This window comes from Taudactylus pleione, unplaced genomic scaffold (assembly GCF_031769625.1).
Source record: "Taudactylus pleione unplaced genomic scaffold, aTauple2 ptg000117l, whole genome shotgun sequence".
Taxonomy (NCBI): Eukaryota; Metazoa; Chordata; class Amphibia; order Anura; family Myobatrachidae; genus Taudactylus; species Taudactylus pleione.
In genome coordinates, this window is record NW_028284519.1 from 22476123 (window position 1) to 22497121 (window position 20999).

General features: G+C 44.0%; 1 protein-coding gene across 8 annotated transcripts in view; it reads left to right on the forward strand.

The window, feature by feature from the left end:
• Window positions 1-345: 345 nt before the first annotated feature.
• The window catches only part of SLC12A3 (solute carrier family 12 member 3), a 111013-nt gene continuing 90359 nt past the window's right edge, over window positions 346-20999 (forward strand). Inside the window, exons 1-7 of one of the 8 annotated variants that reach the window (XM_088471921.1) lie at window positions 346-642; window positions 5212-5334; window positions 10653-10728; window positions 10807-10902; window positions 12385-12524; window positions 12604-12714; window positions 15189-15300. In XM_088471921.1, coding sequence (XP_088328047.1) covers window positions 346-642; window positions 5212-5334; window positions 10653-10728; window positions 10807-10902; window positions 12385-12524; window positions 12604-12714; window positions 15189-15300 — 955 coding nt within the window. Of the gene's footprint in view, window positions 643-5211; window positions 5335-6540; window positions 6595-6699; window positions 6830-7088; window positions 7162-10652; window positions 10903-12384; window positions 12525-12603; window positions 12715-15188; window positions 15301-20999 lie in introns of those variants that run through there. The other 7 variants (XM_088471920.1, XM_088471927.1, XM_088471924.1 and 4 more) reach the window with 7 other exon arrangements.

Below are 20999 nucleotides of genomic sequence, written 5' to 3' on the forward strand. Positions count from 1 at the left end.
GTAAACTAAGAAATCAGTAAACAATTGTGTGGGGTGCTGAACACAATATAACATATTTTACACTCTATGGAAAATATTGAAACAGAGGTTAAGCGTGAAGGCTACTGTTCCCATTACTAATTGTGTGGCTCCTTTATCATCTCTCTGATCAGTAGGTACATTCAGCTCAGTTAGCAATTTTCTTTGTCCCCAGGCTGTGGCATTCTCTGTAAGGTCTTCTAATGGTCTAATATTCTTGTTAGTGATTTGCAGGTTTGGTTCCTACCGGTTCTCCAGAGTATAAAACCGCCACTTTCAATTGAATGGAATAAGTTTCCTGAAGCCCAGTCTGGGGATGAAATGGAAATGGCTGAGAGCAGAGATGAGACCCCGGCAGACAGTGCCCCATGCAACGGCCGATTTACCATCCGCTCCTTGATCAGCACAGAGGACAGCGCCAAATCTCAGTATGAGCAACAAGAAACAGCCTATGATACCTTTAACGTCAATAATCTCACCCATTCCAGTACCTTTTACATGAGAACTTTTGGATACAATACCCTTGATGCCGTACCAAGTTATGACCACTATGCTAATACTGAAGTATCTGGGGAGGTAAAGAAAGCCAGGCCCACATTGGAAGATCTTCATTCTATCCTAAAGGTGAGATACAGGAGCCAATGGCCATAATGTAGACTTCCCAGATGGCGTCACCAGATTTTGGACAATTCCACAATTAAATATGTCAAATGTTTAAGAAGTTTATTATGACACCAATTATCAGTTAAGATAATGTGTCAAATAATGCAGTTGTATTTTAGTACTTTAGGGTGGGATTTATCAAACCTTCTACAGAAGATAAGTGTTGGTGGTGTTAACCTTGACTACCAATCCGATTATAGCTATCATGTATGTAGCACACAGGTTCTCAGGCTCGATCCTCAGGACCCCAAACAGTGCATGTTTTCCAGGAGTCCTCACAGAATCACAAGTGAAATAATTAGCTCCACCTGTGGATCTTTTAAAATGTGTCAGTGAGTAATGAATACACCTGTGCACCTGCTAGGTGACCTGAAAAACTTGAACTGTGTGGGGTACTGAGGACTGAGGGCCTGATTCAGAGCCGGATGCTCTGACCAGAGAGCTCGCTCTGAATCAGGGCCCTCCTACCTTAAAATGGAGCGGCCTCCTGGCCGCTCGTATAGCTGTGGGTGACCACCCACAGCTATAGCGAGCGGCCATGATGATGGTCGCGATGGTCAAGACCATCGCGACCATCGGGCTTGTGACGAGACCCTGCGGTAGGGTCTCGCTGCCGCAAGCCCTGGAGTGATTTTGGCTCTATCAGAGCCAAAATCACTCCCACTGACATCACTACTGATGTCAGTGGGGCCGGACTCAGAATCAGGCCCTGAGTTTGAGCACCTCTGATCTAGCACATTCTATGAATGATAGTTATAATCTGATTGGTTGCTATGGGCAACACTTGCACTTGTCTGCTGTCCGATTAATCCTCCTCAGTTTGAAGATCAAATGAAAGAGCTGTTTTGTTGTGTTCTGTTTAGTCTTTGTCAAGTACACAGTTTAAATACTTTAAATGGTACCCTGGTTAAACGCTGGGCTGGATTACACATCCTTACAAAGCAACATGTGTTATCACATCTAGAGTGAACCACATACCCCCAGCTTATTTCAGCAGTTGACTTTGTTAAGCTGGGTACACAGCTATACTCCTCTCTGCAAGTTCATCCGTAATGTGCGTATGTTTAAGGGTAATGCAAATCTGTTATAAGAAGCTTCATCAATGACTTGGATTAATATTTTCATACACTAGATTTCGATCTGTGATTTGGTTCATGAATGCTTATTAAAAGCTGGTTAAATCTATGATGTATATGTTTAACTCTAATATTGCTTACTGCCAGCAAAAACACATTGAATGTTTGAATGAAGGTTTTTTTTTTCTCTCACACCGAAGAATGGAACGTTTTATTTTTTACAAGATGTTATTTTGTGAGCTTGCTGTTGTGCGTAATCCATGGTTCCATCTTCTTATGAAGCTAACATTTGCCAGTATAGGTCCATAACTTTACACATAGACACAGAGTAGTTTTATTCATATGACGAGTTGGTGACAAGTAGTTCTGTTCTGCATGATTATACTCTGTGATCCTCTTATTTACCATCTACAATATCCTGATTTTCAGTTACATAAGCCTGTTCTGGCTATATATATTATCTACCATAAGTGGATGCTGCCTTATAAATTGAAACACCTGCCACAGACGTTCATTGAAACATTGTCCCCTGGGGACAAATAAAGGTGAAAAACAGTATACTATCTGCATGGATTTACTGGGGGTCTATATGCCTTTCAACAATGTATGTGTCAGACATATAGGGGAGAACAGAAGACGTCTGGGGGAAAAAAAATTTCTTTCTTTTATTAAAGCCATTATAATGTTCTCATGTAGCCCAGAATGTATATCTCATGTCTTTTTAACAATAAAACAGCACAATTGTATTTTAATGCGCCTTTCACATAAAACGCAAAACATATTCAATGGGCTCGATTCAGTTCAATGCAAATTAAATAGCGCTGGGAAGGAGTTCCCGGAGCTATTTAATTCAGCGCGCCGTTAACCCCGACTATGGATTTCTTCTCGCATCCCTCCTGGGGTGCGAGCAGAAATCCAACAAAACTACAGGCGCAATGCTCTTTTCTGTTCTTAAAAACAGCATCGCGCCGAGAAGTTTAGTAGGAGAATGCCTGTTCCCGCGACTAAACACCCTGTTTTAAGGCGCGAGGGGTGGCATTTCCCGACCTAACAGCGCGCAGATTTGAATAGCTCCGGGAGCTCCTTCCCAGCGCTATTCAATTAAATTTAATTGATCGAGCCCATTGTATGTTTGACTACAGACTTACGGCTCCGTATCTCTGTATTGTCACTTTCAATTTTTGAGAAACGCAAGTCAAAAAGAACTGGAGAACTATGTGTTTTTTACATTTGAAAGCACTATATGTAATAGTAACAATAACATAAATATGAAACAAGATAACAATCCAGGTTTCTCATTATTTGTTTTATTGTGCCATATAGCCATAGATTTCATTCACATGTATTCAGGACTCTCGGGGCTCGATTCAGACCCGGACACTAAGCTGCGCTCTCTTGCAGCTAAAAGGGGCCAGGTATGCAAATGCCATCGGAGCTGCTCGCAGCCCTTGAGGTCGACCCTACCCCACCGCAAGCACTGCGATCACTGCAGGCTGAAATACAACCAAGTGACGTGTACAATGACGCTTCTTTGCTACACACCCATAAGACGCCGTTTTGACGCCCAGACTCGCCTGCGTTAGCAGCACCACTCCGTTTACCTTCCCGTTACCACCCTCAAATGACACTATCTGTCACTCAAAATAGCGTCCAATCTGTGTACTACGAGCGCACGAATCCCGGACGGAATGACTGGTAAGCACATGCATATTTTGATGCATACGCATGCGCAGACGGGCGACAATCACCCATAGCGTGCGTCCACGACTTAGCGTCTGGGTCTGAATCAGGCCCTCAGTGCTTCATTTTCAAATCTGTGATAACTGAGTGTGGTGTCTTTATCTTGCTTGGAACATATGGATTTATTTTGACCTCTTACTACTTCAGCATCAGTGATTTTTTTTTTTTTTTTAGCTGGGTCCAGTCTTGCAAACAATTTCTTACTGAGACTCCTATCTGTGTCTCTGCTCTCCCTTCCATACACTCTGCATGACATTCTGTGTATTGTGCCTTCTTGCCATAAGTGGGCAATGATCTCATAGAAAATGGGCATTGCATTGATTGAAGTATGATCAAAGCATAGAGATGATTTGCGCCAATAGATATCTTGGTGATGATGGTTTATGTATGCAGCCAAGAAGAGCAGAAACCTGTAGATGGGGCTCCTCAAGGTAAGTATAACGTGGCAATAAGTTGTTCTGGTGCTTCTTACATGTCAGTTATGTTCCAATATGGAATCACCCGATGTATATGAACAACAATAAAGAATATATAGTAGTTACGCCCATGGTGCACACTGTTGTGTAATTTAGCACTTTTAAATTAGACAATGCAAACTCACCCTTTCTGGATGATGTACAGACATTGGGCAGTTCTTACACCGATGTTCTTTGATAGTTGTTCCTATTTGTCCCAGCTACTGTTATAATGGGCTCCTGTTGGGCATCTTCCTTTGATCAATTTCAATGCTTCATCAGCCTTCTGATGCAGATTTACTGGCATCCACAGCGAAGATGTGGCAGCCATTCTGAGAAACCTTAGGGTTACTCAGCTTGCTGATGCCTGCCCGATGGTCGTGATGGTGATCCCATGCTGGGTTTTCGTACGCATCAGCAGATCACAGAAGCCTGCAGTGAGCATCTTTGTACACAAGATGCTTCCTGCCGCTATTGCATATTTTCGCACAACCGCTGTGCAGTGTGTACAAAGATGCAACGCAGGTGCCAATAGCATCCATTTCTGAGTCGGGCCCTTTGCCATTATATACCGTGAGTAGGCTCATGATGATGTGAGTCACGATGCCAGGCACCTGCTCCTCCCATCCTGACACAGAAGTTATACTTCTACTGATTTCAAAGTACCGCATAGGAATTTGCAGCACTTACAGTTAATTATAATAAGGGATTATGGGTGTTAGTGTGGGGCTCAGGGCTGCCATTTTCAAACCATTTTATGATCTTGACTAAGAGAAAAAGGAGCTTTGGTTGAAGGATCTGCTTTTACAATGCACTAGGAGTGGCCCTTTCTATTTTATAAATGTACTAATGTATTAGGTTTGCTTGATCCAGAACCCTTGGAGTGAAAGGCTTACTGTATGTTCTGCTGAAAATTCAAACTCAAGTGATCTAAAAAGTACAGGAGTGGGTCAGTCTCCTGTATGTCATATACCTCCTGAGTGAAGTAGCAGGCCTAGGGGTTTAATGACACCATCTCACATTAAATCGCCTCATTGTGGCCCCTCCTCTTGCAGTAAAATGCCCTTACTTGCAGTTTTGAAAAGCAGAGGTCAGGACCATAATGTCATAATCACTGTGCCCCCCCCCCCCAAAAAAAATAAATAAAATAAAATAAATAAAAATGGGTGTAGTAGTCAACCAAAACTATCTGAAATCTTTAGTAATGAATATGGCGTGGAAGCAATAAAGTGAGGGATAATATCCTTCTGTCTCCATAGCAAGATCATCTGCGGCCTCCTGTGTATGAGGCCAGTTTGGACCCTCCTGATGGTGAAGCTGAGAATGCAGTGGAAAAGCCTGCAGGAGAACCTGTCAGATTTGGGTGGATAAAAGGAGTAATGGTAAGTCCATAAATGACCGATATACTGTATGAGGCAATTACTTTTTTTTTTTTTTCAAAATAATTTTTATTGAAACACTGCACATATTCACAATTAAATAATACAATAGCAACCAGTGGTCGAAGTGGAAATTTTGAAGTGGGGGTATGGAAATATCAGGGGGCTGCTTAAGCAAGCCTAAATTCTGAGCTCCCCCGATATTTCCATAACCACACGTTAAAATAATGACAGTAACTTAGCCCTAATGCCCAGGGTCACTTTCCATGTACTGTACACAGGCTCTCTGATCCTCTAAAAAAGCACCGCAGGCCTGAGGTCTGATTGCGCCCACGGGCCTCCCCTCACAGCAGCACACTAATCCTCACACCTCCTCCTTCCCTCACTGCAGCACTCACTTCTCACACCTCACTGCAACACTCAATGCTCCTTCCCTTACTGCAGCACTCCTCTCTTTACACCTCACCTCACCTCACTGCAGCACTCGCCACCCCTCACACATCCCTTCTCAATAGTCCTCACCTTTCCGCAGCACACACCTCCCCTTTATTTATGTATTTACATTTTTTGGTGCTTTGCAGGTAAAAAGGTGGTATTAATTTGTAGTCAAGGGTAGGTTTGATTATTTTGGCCCAAATGGAGGCTGCACACAGGCCCCCTCTTAAAACGCCCCTGGGAGGAAGAAAAATTACACCTGGATCAACCATGCTGAGAGAGGAAGGTTAAATGCAGCAGAGGGCTACAGTCCACTGTACACCTCCCAACCAGAGGCGGATTAAGACATCATGGGGTCCTAGGCAAGCTATTGGTTTGGGCCCCCAGCTGGTCATGCATCCCATTTTCTACAGTGTATATGCCCACCTTCCACTTATATTCTATACTGTCTATACCCACCTTCTGCCCCAAATGTTATATCTATACCCACGTTCTCCCACCCCATGTTCTACAATGTATGCCCACCTTCCCCCATATTCCCTTCACAGTTATCACTTCTCAATGTAAAAAACAAACAAACAAATGCTGTGGGCAGGGTACTTACTATTCACTGTGCAGGCTCCCTGTTACTTACATTCACTCCTCCTTTACTCACAGGCTGCAATGCCTGCCCCTCTGCAGCCTGCATGGCCAGTGTCTGTACACTGAGCCTGTGCAGGCTCTCACTGCATTCTCATTGGCTGGCCACAGGCACAGCTCTGTAATGACGGAGCTCAGCTGTGTTGATGTCAACTTAACAGATGGAGAGTCAGTGTCTTCCCACTCGCGGTTAGAACCCCTCCCCACCCTTACTAGCAGCCGGACCTCTCCCCTACTCGCGGCTGTACACCCCCCTCCCCCACTCACGTCTGGGCACACTCTTTCCCTGCTCTCGGCCAGAATCCTGCTACTAGGTGACAGGCGCGCCGGTGCTCCGTACCCTAGGTGCCCGCCTGTACTGCCTTGTGGGAAATCTGCCCTTGCTCGCCTCTCCTCCCCATAGCACTCACCTAGCCTCGCCACGGTACGCCTCCACTCCACAGACTCATGGCCACTAGTTTGTACAAGTACAGTGCTTCCTTCCCCGGGCGGTATTTTTAACCTTGCGCTTGCCGCGCAGACCGGCAGCCAATTAGAGGTGGCTACGCAGCCGCCTCTGATTGGCTGCCGGTATGCGAGCCGTGATTGTCTCGTGGCAGGCGTTGGACTCAAAATGCCTCAAGACTCCCCTAATTGGCCACCCGTCAAAGTAACAGATGGCACTGGGACAGTGATAGTCCCAGTGTCGGGCGCAGAAGTGAAGTGCCGGTACCGTTTCATATCATAGCAACAATATATTGTGTATGATAACATTCGGTACGTAATACATTTCTGTGATATTTTCAATATAGTCAGATATAGTCAATATAAGATTTTAACAGACACAAATTAAAAATAAATATATAAATATATAATAAATAAATGAAAAACTTTCTCTCACCCCTTCCCACCCCCCCCCCTTCCCCGCCCCGAAGAAACAAGGCTCCTCTCATTTTCAATTTGTTCAGGTATCAATAGAAGTGATATCCATTGGAGGGTTGTTTTCAATGGTCCAAAGTGTATACCATGTGGTATCCTTCACACTATTCTAAATTTGGCCTCGCATATCTAGAGATAATGTAGATATAAATGACTCCCACGTATTGAAAAATATTTCTATTTTGGTTTCTTTTTCTAATACTACCTCTACCCAGTCTGTTCGGAAAATGTTAAATAATTTTGCTTTAAATAACGCAAAAGATGGGGAAGTGTCGAGATCCATTCTTGCAGTATTGTCTTACGTTCTGCCGCGCTGATTGCTAAAAGCAGTTGTTTACTTCCCTTACTAGCCCTGTGTCTGTAGGGATGATGCCAAATATTGCCCATTCTGCTATGAAAGGGACGTAGTTAAATAAAGATGATTCCGCATATCTCTTTACTCGTAGCCAAAATCCTCTAACTGTTGGACATATCCAGAAACAATGGTATAAATCAGCATAGTTTTCTCCACATCTATAGCAGGAATGAGAAGTTGTACTTCCCATCAGGAATCTTCTGTGTGGTGATATATAAGCTCTGTGGAAAATGTTTAAAAACCTCTCCACATAAATTGTTGATGTTAGAGATCTACAGGAGTAACTAAGGGCCGTCAGTAGATTTTCTATTGTGTATGTAGGAAATTTCTGAACCCACTGTGAAAGTCCCCTAGTATTGGATGCATGATCCATATTTGTTTTAAACTGTTGATAATAATTAGAGATGGCTTTCCTCAAGATTGGCGGTTTAGAAAGAAAATTATCTATTGAGTTATTCCAATCTCCCTCTGTAAATACCTGAATAACTGAATTAACGTAATGTTTTGCCTGCAGGAAGGCCATGGGATATCCCGACAAAGGATTATATTTTTTTATGGCTTCACTAAATGTCAGTGACCTATGTGCCTCTCTATCAACCAAATATCCTATTCTCTGTATACTTCCTTCTTGCCACAGTATAAATGGATATGCCGCCTGTCCAGCTTGAAAATCAGGATTTTTTATAAACGAAAGAAACAAATGTTTTATGTGACTCTGGCCTGACTCATGTCTCATTTGATGCCATAGTCGTTTTGTATTCCACAGTAGTGGATTATCCCTTATAGCAGTAGAGAGTTCTTGGTCATGTAGATGGAGAAATGTAATCAAATCCTTTTGTTCAAGAAACTCTCGCTCAAGTGACGTGTTGGCATAGTCTCTGGCCCATTTAAGTGATATGTTTTCCGGTAAATGCGGTGTTGAATTACGTGAACCCAAATAAAGCGCCTCCGATTTGCCTATGTTTACTGCGAAACCCAAATTTTTTTCAAAATTTTTTAGTAAATCAAATATATGAATCATACTCTCATGAGGATTAGCAATATAGAGCATTATATCATCAGCAAATGCTGTTAGTTTTATTGTTCTAGGACCTATTGTAATCCCTTTAAAATATGCCTTTAAAATAAGAGAGGTGAAAGAGGGCATCCCTGCCTTGCACCTCTAAACATCTTTATTGGATTGCTATTACATCCATTTATTAAGAGCGTCGTCATGGGAGATGAATATAAATATTTGATTAAGTCAATGAATGAAGAACCAAACCCGCGTATTTGTAATACTTTAAATAGGTGAGGCCATAGCACCATGTCAAATGCCCTTGAAGTATCTATGCTTAACAAAGTGTTAGTGGAATTTGAGGATATTCCTGATGATACCGCCACTGCAGCTATCGCCGCTCTAACCCCACGAACCAAATGGCGCCCTCTTACAAATCCCAATTGATGAGTTAATAACTCAGGTAAAATAATCTGCATACGGTTTGCCATAATTTTGGCTAATAATTTGGCGTCTGTGTTTAATAGACTGATAGGTCTGTATGATTATAATTTTTGTGCATCTCTTTGTGGGGGATGCAATCGGGAAACCGGCTGACGTGATCCCGACAGCCGGCTTCCCGACTGCTTTATCCCAGCGTGGGTTAAATGACAGGCGTCTATATCTAGATGCCTGTCATTTTCCCGACACCAGGAGACAGGCGCCCGGCATCCCGATCGAAGGGATGCCGGGCGCCTCGAGCGGACAGCCGCGGGGGGGTTAGGTTTAGGGTACCTGGGGGGGACAGGGTGAGGCACCCCCCTTGGAGGGTTAGGGTTAGGCTAGGGGGAGGGAGGGTTAGGGTTAGGCACCCCCGGGGAGGACTTGGGGTTAGGCACCCCCCCGGGGGACTTAGGTTTAGGTAGCGGGGAAGGGGGGATTAGGGTTAGGCGCTTGGGGGGAGGTTAGGGTTAGGCATCCCTGAGGAGGGTTAGGGGGGTTAGGTTAGTTTATACTTACCTGAGGATTTCCAGCGCAGTCGGGCTGCCGCTGCCGGGAATCGAACCGGCCGGCGGTATTTCATATCGATTCCCTTTGTGGTTTGGGAATCAGCACTGTAGTAGTATTTGTAAAATAATGAAATTGGGATTTGTTGTCTATCATATCATTAAATAAGTCTTTTAGGATCGGGCGGCAATTACTTTTTGTTATAAAGCACAATTTTATTTCTATTCTGTTTATTCTATAAATGTGTTTTTTTTTCAACAATAGATTTTTATTGAATATATGCAAAAACAAAAGCTGTAGGGGTGCAAAAAAGCAAAAGGGCAACAAGGAAAATAAGAAACAAGGATAGGGAAGACAGGACATCTACAGGCATCAAATATGTGAAACCGAGGACTTACAGTAATGACAGTGCAGACAGCAAGGTCCGCAGTTGGAGATTTGTTTAGGTTAAAAGGAGGGGTTCTCTGCATAGCAGAACCTGTAGGAGGGCCTACGCCCTTACCATCTGTTACATATAGAGGCCACTGGTACCATTTCAGGATAGGAGAAGAGGGGGCCGTGTAATATGGGACCTCCCAAGTCTCCATTTCAAAAAGGATTTGGGTTTTGGAAACAACTTTACCAAATGGAGGGGGAGAATCATGGCAGCAGCAGCATTAGTTCTATTAGCTGCACTAGACATGAGATAGCTATATTCTGGTAGGCTGCAGGGGACAACGCCGCCATTTTCTTGTGGACAAATTTTAATAACGTTCCCCTGTACTGCATTAAACGTTTCCGCCTGTTGCTGTCACTTATTGCATGATACGATTATAGTCACGGAATCTGCTGTTACCCATGGCGACTAGTCACAAATTAGTTGTTTTGCCTTGCAGCCCACAGTTTGCACTGTGTGTCAGCATCATACACAGTATGTTTTATTTGGGTAAGATAAATATATTTAATTTGCCATGACTATATTACTTTGTAAATGTATTTATGTCTATCTAGATCCGCTGCATGCTGAATATCTGGGGAGTGATTCTGTATCTGCGGCTGCCATGGATAACTGCCCAGGCTGGGATAGGTCAGTACAAGACAACACTTTCATTCCTCTGTCTTTTTGCAATGTATCACATTAATCCTTTGCACACTCCTCCTATAGCGCTAACCTGGCTTATTATCTTCATGTCTGTGACGGTCACCAGCATCACAGGATTGTCCATCTCGGCCATTTCCACCAATGGGAAAGTCAAGTCAGGTAAGCTACAGTTTTAATAAAGCTTTACAAATTCTTGTTCAACTCATTTCCTCGCACAGTTTGATTGGCCATTGTGGAAACCTTTAAATACAGACTCAAGACTTACCAGCTACTCAGCATTTCATTGGCCCTTTATTTAAAAAAATAAATAAATAAAATGTAGGTCTTTTCTCTAGTCTGGTAATACTTATATTGATTTTGTATTATGTGTTTTTCAATCTGCAACTGTAAACCACTCTGGGGGCGATTCAAAATTGTTTTGTAGGCGGCAATAATTAATAGGCACCCAGAGTTGCAATTCAATTGTTCTGGGCGCCCATTAATTATCGCGGTCATCGCGCCCTACTAGCCCAGGTTTAGCTAAACCCATCTAATGTCCTGGTTAGGGTGCCCAAACTGCTGTTTGGGCACCCTAACCACAGGTTAATCACACATTTTTGCTCGCACCCTCCTGATGGTACGAGCAGAAAAGCCAGTGGCTATCGCTCCCTAACGGAGCATCAATTGAATTACTCTGTCGGGCACCCAAAACAAATAGTCCCCAAAAGTCAATTGAATTGCCCCCTTATATTCCCATTGGGAAAAAATAAATGTATTTTATTATTATTATTATTATTATTATTATTATTATTATTATTATTATATTTTGTTAATTCAATAGTGGATTCCATTTGCCAAGAAAATACATGAGCAAAAATGAGCTTGTATTACTAAACAAAAGAGCACAAAAAATAGTGTATTTCCAAATATGCGCAGAGCCTTATACATCCAGTGATGTGATGGCAGCCACTACTACAACATATGCCCCTGGTTTATGACAAGTCATCATCTTCAATGTGAATTGGCACCAGCCCTGAGGCAGGTACAAAAGATACCCCACCTAACATGCACATATGTGCTTTTCTGCAGGTTTGTATGAGCCACATTTGCTTAATAAAAAAAACCCCATATGTTTGCTGTACTGTGGCAGAATCAATGGAGTCTGCACAGGTGCATATGTACGTGTGCCCACTGTCTGCCGAGCAATATCATGCAGTATATGCTAAACAAACTGGTTGCCACTTGCCATGGAGATGTCTGTGTTTGTATTATTTATATAATATGCATAGATATATGGAACAACCTTCATCCAGCATTCTAAATCATCTCAACTCCCCTTAATCCATTTAATACCTTGGAAAGCACCTAAAGGGGGGGAGATTTATCAAAGCTTGGAAAGAGATAAAATACTAACCAAACAGCTTCTGTCATTTTACAGGCTGTATTTTTCTCTCTCCACTTCATAAATCTCGAACTGTGGTAAATCTTTCCCCAAGATGAGGTTTGATACGTAACTTGGAATATCCTCAGATTACAGTTTGAGTAACCGCAGTTCCCTCTGTTACTTAGCAGTTATATACTCCAGAAATGTACAAAAAGTCACACTAAACTGTAAACCACCTGTACTATATGGTACACAAAGTCTACATTTGTACACTTCAGGTGGAACATATTTCCTTATCTCTAGAAGTCTTGGCCCAGAGCTTGGTGGATCCATCGGACTGATATTTGCATTCGCGAACGCTGTGGCAGTTGCTATGCACACTGTTGGTTTTGCGGAGACAGTCCGCGATCTTCTGCGGGTGAGCCAATGTGTCTATGACAAGTGACCTTCAAGTGTCAGCTGTGTTCTACAAATAACTGACAATTTTACATATTTAGGACTACGACTCAACCATTGTGGATCCAATCAATGACATCAGAATTATTGGCATCATTACGGTGTTTCTCCTGCTAGGAATCTCACTGGCTGGCATGGAGTGGGAGGCTAAGGTACAGTAAAAGTACTGAATGTTCATTATTTGAATATTTAATCTAGGGATGTGCAGGTTCGGATAGGTTCGAGTTTGCACGTGGAGTTCGGATTTTTCCCTCCAAAAAAACGGAACTCAGAACGAGGCAAAACGTCATCTTACATGGACGAACACCATCATTCCTGGTGTTCGTCCATGTAAGATGACGTTTTGCCTCGTTCTGAGTTCCGTTTTTTTGGAGGGAAAAATCCGAACTCCACGTGCAAACTCGAACCTATCCGAGCCTGCACATCCCTAATTTAATCCAATGCTGTCCACTGTCTCTATAATCTGAATTATTTGTCTCAGATCTGACCAATTAGTAAAAATGTGTCCAGCAATAAATCAGGTGAAGCAAACATAGTGCAAACCATTATTACATTCATTGCCAGTTCAGATCAAATTAACCTCTGTATTTTTGTGAGCAGTAACTGCCAATCAGATTTCTTCTTTCATTAGTATGACTGATAATAGCAAATATCCTATTGGTAAGTATCATCAATATTTTTGTTGATCCTATTAAAAAGACATCAGAAATGTTTAACCTGTGCCTATGATCAGACTTGTGTACAGTGTAGCGCCAAGAGGGGGGAGCAGGTATAGATTACCTGGTCCCAGAACTCTGTAGGGGCCTGGGAGTTTCGGAGAAGTGTGTTCATGTTCTCTGTCGGCACAGACCATAGATGTGAAAGCTGTTCTCCAGTTACCACGCCCCCACCAGCAGCCAAGCCTGCCCAAAGTCTCGGAAGCTGTGTTTGGGGAACTGAAAGTCCCAGCATGCCTTGCCAGACCCTGCAAGCATTTGCTTTCTTTTCCAAACAGCATATGAGCTCGCTCAATATTAGATGTAAGCATGCTAACTAATACTGGGTGAGTGAAAAAAGACCAAAACAGATCTCTATGAAGGCCGCAGCAGCATTAAAATTCAGTGAGGGACCCTGATCTCCAAATATTTATATTGTTATATGAGCCCAGGGTGTAATGCTAATAACCCGATACCCTATCACACCCTTACTAGTATGTCAGGGCCGCAATGTAGACCATACAGGAAGAAAGTTTCTCAGTCTGCACATTACATACAGAGATAATCTGCTAGCCACAGATAAAAGCACAACGGCTGTGGGCACAAAGTAAAGTAACAAATTATATAGTTGATTGGTCCACTAAGTGGTTGAGGTGTTCATGAAAAAATACCTGATATATTTATGTATTGCACCAAGCAACTTAGCCAGGGGTGTAGGGAATGCTCAGGGGTGCAGGGTGGGGCTCACACAATTTATACTCTACAACACAGAAAAGGAGAGAGAATGATATTATCTGTTGGGTGTACTATTTATAGAGAGGACGGACTACCTCCATGGCCCTTTGTTACTCCTGTAATAGGTGTGAAATCAAGAGGTGTTAGTGACTTGTGACATAGGGCCTGATTCATTAAAGGCCGCTATTGCGATCGCAGACCCACTGTGGAAATATGCTAATGATTGCAATCGCAATGCTGTCGCACTGCCAGCATAGAGACGACCACTGCCTCCCACTACCGCTATCTCCCATCCATACTTAGAAATTACTAACCTCATCGTGCGCAGTGAGTACACAAGCTGCGTATGCAATCGCAGTGGCTAAGTTATGAACGCCCATGCAACAGCGTTCAAGCGGTCAGGCACGCCTGCATTTCTCTGACCACCCTCCGTCACCACCCCCAAACGCTCACTGCCTGTCAATCACTCTGCGATGGCTCTGCGTGGTCTCCGTTATCGCAGTGCGATCGCAGTGGTGCCTTCTCATACGCACACTGCAATGCATATGCATACGCAGTACGCAACAATCGGCCAACTGCCAGCACTGTTGCAGTTGCGATCCTTAATGAATGAGGCCCATAGTTAGCATCATCACACGAGTGGGCAAGGTCAGATGAATATGAGATTTTCCACTGTCACAGCACATCCTCGCCCACCTTGGAGGCAGGAAGGGGCCCTTCCGGGAAAGTCGCCTACTCCATTGTTAAAGGTTACCTATCATCTGCACATACCTGCTGTGGAGCCAGCAATTTTGTGGTCTGACCCAATACTGTAATTATAGAAATACATTCACGAGGAGCCTGTGGCCTCCCTCAGGCCACGTGTGTCATCTGCTTCAGTGATCTCACTGGTACTAGTGAATTTTTTGGTTGCATTTTCATTAACAGTGTAGCAGCAGAAAGACTGTCTGTGTTCAGATGTACATAAAACTACACAGGGGATGTTGTCAAAAGGTCGGCAATGACAATTTCGACACCCGTAATGTTGACAGTGTTGTTGTCGACACTATCAGAATGTCGACATGTGAACAGTCGACATTGTCAGGTGTCTACATTAGGGCTAGACCCTGACACAAACCTATTGTGAAAATATGATTATCTCTTACTGTATCCATGTGTTGTTAAACTACTGTATGGGTTTTGTCTCTGTTCCTCAGGCTCAAATTCTGTTCTTCATAGTGATCATGATCTCCTTCATAAACTATTTGGTTGGGACAGTGATTCCTGCCTCGGATGAGAAAAAGGCTAAAGGCTTCTTCAGTTACCGCGGTGAGTGATGCAGAGATCACATGATCATTTGCGGTAACCTCAGCGTAGTGTCACAAATACATGGTAGTCATATGGTGACAGAGTTGGGGGTGAACAACATACAGACATTGTAACAATGTTATACCGATACCCTATGATGTCATCAATACCCTGCTAGTATGCTGCTTTGTCTCATAATATGATCATTTGGTAGTGCTTGGTGCAATACTACCCCTGTGATGTCAGGTGAGTGTTAGATTGACAGCAGAGCTGCCTGGGCAGTCGCACAGGGGTCCCCCCACACATACTGTAACTCAGGGCCGGATTAAGGGGGGGGTGACGAGGCGGTCGTCCCTGGGCCCCCACACACAGAGGGGCCCCCACTAGCAGCGGTGCAGCCGGTGGCTTCACCCGCCGCTAGTGAAGTGTAGACCGCGCAGTGAGCGCGGCCACACTACGCAGTGACAAACACACAGCCGCCGGCGGCAGCTGTGAGTATGTTACAGCAGCCGATGAGAGTCACACAGACTCTCATTGGCTGCTGCTTCAATGGATGGAGCCGGCTGGAGCTCACTTATGAGCTCCGTCTTCCGGCTCCCCCCCCCGGGTGATGATGGGAGTGACGTCATGACGCTGACATCTCTCCCATACTGCAGGAGAAGAGGAGCCGAAGCGGACAGCGGCGGTCGCGTCAGGAGCGGGATTTCAGGTAAGTTGTGGGGTTTTTTTTCGTGTGTGTAAGGGGCACTGCATAGGGGGGACGATTCATCGGGGCACTGGGGGCAATGCTTAGGACAACTACTGGTGGCACTGAATAGGGGTGGGCTACTACTGGGGGCAGTGTATAGGGGGGACTACTTCTGGGGGCAGTGCATAAGGGGGGACTACTGGGGGCACTATATAAGGGGCACAGCATGGGGGGGACCACTACTGGGTCTGGGGGCACTACTGAGGGCACTGTATAGGGGGACCACTACTGGGGAGTTATATAAGGGGCACTGCATAGGGGGGACCACTATTGGGTCTGGGGGCACTACTGGGGGCACTGTATAGGGGAACCGCTACTTGGGCATTATATAAGGGGCACTGCATGGGGGGGGACACTACTGGGTCTCGGGGCACTATATAAGGTGCACTAATGGGGGCAATGTATAGGTTGACCACTACTGGGGCATTATATAAGGAGCACTTAGGCGGGACCACTACTGGGTCTGGGGGCACTATATAAGAGGCACTACTGGGGGCCCTGCATAGGGGGACCACTACTGGGGCACTGCATAAGGGGCATTACTGCAGGGGCCCGCCACAAGTTTGTTGCCCAGGGGCCCCCACAGACCTTAATCCGGCCCTGCTGTAACTATATGGCATAACGTGAACTGGGGGTTCTGTGTAGCATAATGTGAACATGGGGAACTACAGTGTGTTCCATACTGCTAGGTGTATTTAAATATACTTTTAATAACATATATCGTGTTGCCAATATGATATATTGACAATTTTATTGGTAGTGGACCCCACAAACCTTTATCTGGCCCTGTGTCTGGTTGACAGCAGAAACGTATTGTGGTCACCATGGTTATGAAAAACAAAGGATAGTGTCTAATGATAGTGGTTCATTTACAGGTAGGAGGAGAACATTAAGCTGATTTGTGGAGTGCATTGGAATATACGGTCATCAATGAGTATGTGCTATGTACATTAATTAATTTTACTTGAGTATGACTACAGGAAAATTAACTATTAGCAGGGGTGTCATTAAGGACAATAGGGTATATATTGCAGGTCTGATGGATGTTAGGCACTGGGGATTTTAGGGTTACTCTGGTAGTGGATTGAGACCACCTATATAATAATCCGAGATGGTCTGTCCCATCTCCATCATGCGTAGGACTCTCCGCCCCCCCCCCCCTTTAGCGGCTACCACTGCCATGAAAGACAGACAGGACAAGTTAGCAAACGGGGTTGAGCGGGAAAGAGAGGGGAACCCAGCAATGCCAGCCAAACAGAGTAAGTGTAACAGAAGTGCGGGGGCAGGAATGGGGGGACCCAGCGTACAATTGGTCCAGAAGTTATACATATTCTTTGATTGTTACATATTATGGAGGCAAATGACATTCAGGCTATGGCCTGGGAAATGTAACTAAAAAAGTTTAACAAAGGGGACCTTAAAGGGAGTGAAAATTATATGCTCAAGTAGAAGTAGTATTTGGGCCAACACATTGAAGTGGCTCTGTTCTGTCCATGGTACGACTTTGTAGCTTTCACAGTTATAATGCCATGAGAACCGGATGACAGAATGACAGTGGAATTAAGCACCATCCATAGGAGCTATGTAACTTGGGTTACTCCTATCTATTCTCAACCCCTTACCAATTTAGGCAAGCTTTGCTTTCTATGTGTGCCTTTAATCCAAAAGAACAGTGCTTGGAGCTAACCTTCTGTCTACTGTCGTCTTGTATTTCTATGCTATTCATTGAGCAGGTTCTTCCTGACACCTGATACATGCCAGGGACGGCATTTGGTCTTTTAATCCTCTATCCACTCCTACCATAGTATTTTGTCACTCCATTGTTTTTCCTCCAGCACATCTTTGTCTATACAATCATCCCAGGCTCCATACTGGAACACCCAATATTGGGCAGTGACATGGTATAGATTCTCTACTTTACGTTTGCATCCAGATTCTTTAGAAAGTTAATGAAGGCCTTTGCGTCAAGGGTGTAACTATTGGGGATGGGGTAGCAGCTGCTGAGCATGTGTGTAGCTTCCCTCCTTCCATCTCCAGGGCCATGCTATCCTGTGCAGTCTGCAATCAGCATAGCATTGCCTTATCTGAGTTTTGTATTCATCTTCAGCCGGCCAGTATTATCAGGAGCATCTTTAGCTGGTGCACTATTTTGCCCTCTCCCAAAGTGAGAATCTCCCTCAAATGATGGTTAGATTTAGCTTACCAGAGAAGTTGATGACCCATGTCAATCCTTGTCTGGAAGGATCACCCAACCTGAGGGGAGAGAATGATTATTTTTGGATGCCACACTCAACATAGTCTATGATCTCCATCCAACTATAACATTTGCTGGAACTCAGTGCAATTCTTCAGGGATTGACATCTTTCCATCAATGTCACCATAGTGGGAGACCCTACATCCAGCCCTTTGGTCCCTCCAACTACAGTTCTACTTTGCTTGGTGCCAAGTTCCCCAGGCTCTCAGAATAGGTGCCACTGTGGCTCTTTGGGAGATCAGTGTGAAATTTATTTAACTCTCCACTGATTTTTTTATTGATTCTGCCCCTCAAAAGCCTTCTAAAGGCAAGGTAACCATCTCTTCAAAACATGCCATGGGGTCTGGGCTGCTTATATCATATTATGTATGCGTGACCAGAGAATTTCCACTTCATGTTTTCTGTATTTTCTGTTGGATTTTCTTCAAGATAAAGTGGGGACTGACTCTCAGCTCACTAAAGTTCCTTTCCTCCCTTTGCATTGTACCCACAAAATAATTTCGTTCCACTCCTGGAAGTCCGAGTTTGACATGCTTTTCCTACTGTCCTACCTTGCCTTAGTATGTACTTTTCCTGTTATCTGATAATGGTGGTTTTTTATTTTTGTGTTAAACATTAAATAATTTTACTCTTTTTTTTTTTTCCTACCTATTCTTAGCTTTAAACTTTACTCTTTGGACACATTGAGGGTTATCTGCGTTTACCTTTGATATAACTTAGTATTTTTACCACTGTAAGGAGCAAAGAAAGGTTGGGTGGCATCAGGGGCTGGCTGGCAACTTTCAGCCTGGGGGGCAAACACAAGCAAGTGGCCCCGGCTTTTCTATCAGCACACTGAGAAGCATTCCAGAACGTGGCCCTGATAGAGTAATGCATATGGCATTACCCTATAGTAGCCTATGGGGTACAATTTAGCAAATTCTTCTACAGCAAGGTGCTCTGGATCTGATAGCCGCGCATGTACAGTGTTGTGCACCGTGGACCCGAACCAGGAAGCAGTGTGATAGTATTACACTATGACACTGCTTCCAGCTCTTTAACAGGACAGGCTCTTATTGGAGCATATCTCCTGGCAAGAGACGTTTAGTAAATGTAGGTGAATATATTAATATACACATTACAAATTTACCAAAAAATATTTAGCACATCCAATTTAAAAATGTGGATTGTGATAAATATGCCCCTTAGTAACAGAAAATTGTGCTTACCTGCTCTCCTTAGGTTCAGTTTTGTGGCGTTGAACGCGATTGATCCTCCATTCATCCACACTAAGGGCCATAAACAATTAGCTGCGAAAGAAGCAAAAACTTAACGTCGGAGAAGTTTTTGCAAAATTCGCGTGTTTTGGTGCGATATTTTCGTGTATTTTTTTCTATGCGCGCTCCCATTTTTCGCACTACAAAGACATGAAAATGCATTTGCACGACAAACTAGCGAAAAGTACAGGTGAATTTGGGGAAATCGGTCTGTACCCTACAAAAAGCCTAAATGACATAGTAAATCAATATATAAGTGTATTAATGACCCTAAGAAAAGTATTTGGGGTTCTTAAACTGAGTTAAATGGCTGCTTTATGCATATTTGTATAACATTGGAAAAATGAAAAAACACAAGTTTTTTGGGCCAAAATAAATACTGCACTTAAATTAGGTATACATGAAAACGGGTGCAAGTATATTTTGTGTCCTAAAGGTGCGTGGCAAAATACACCTGGTGCAGCCACCTACAATGTTTAAAGTACATGTCCCATCCATAGAGCCCCCCAAAATATCTGACCTTTTACTTGAAATCCATTTTCCAATACTTTAATATTTCACCCCAAAATTATGTAATTATTGGCCAAATTAAAAAAATATTTTTGCCTAAGTTGCCATTAGGGACATAGGGGTCCCCACATTTTTAACCAAAAATAGGGATTTTGCACATTTTTTCACCTGTCCTGAGAGGGTGAAAACAGTTAGCAATTTTTTGTCTATGGAGTTTTTCCACATGAAAAAACTTCGGCAATAGCATTGCACAATACGCAGTTTTGTGCAAAAACTTTGCACCTGTGAACACTTATAGCCAAACCATGGCTTTTCGTGGCTAATTGGATATGGACTTAATTCTGATTGCAGCCACCAGCCATGCTGTAAGGGGAAAAGGGCACACATGTGGGGAGGGAGCATAGGCACATGTGAGTAAAGAGGGCAGAGGCACAGATGGGAAGGGTTGTGTAGAAGAAATTTATCAGACAATAATGAAAGACTAAAGGGGAAAAGTTGACAGTGGGAGAGACGGCAGAGGGAGAGCGGACAGTGATTGACACTGCAGGGGAGAAAGGGACAGTGAGACAGACGGCAAGGGAAAAAGGGACAGTGAGAGACGGCAGGGGATAAGGGGACAGGGGGAGATACTGCAGGGAGAATGGGACAGGGGGAGATACTGCAGGGGAGAAAGGGACAGGGGGAGATACTGCAGGGGAGAAAGGGACAGGGGGAGATACTGCAGGGGATAAGGGGACAGGGGGAGATACTGCAGGGGAGAAAGGGACAGGGGGAGATACTGCAGGGGATAAGGGGACGGGGAGATACTGCAGGGGAGAAAGGGACAGGGGGAGAGACTGCAGGGGAGAAGGTGACAGTGAGACAGATTGCAGGGGAGAAAGGGACAGAGAGAGACTACAAAGGAAAGGGGGTACCTCTGTGGTGTGATGTGCTCCGCAGCTACAGTGCCAG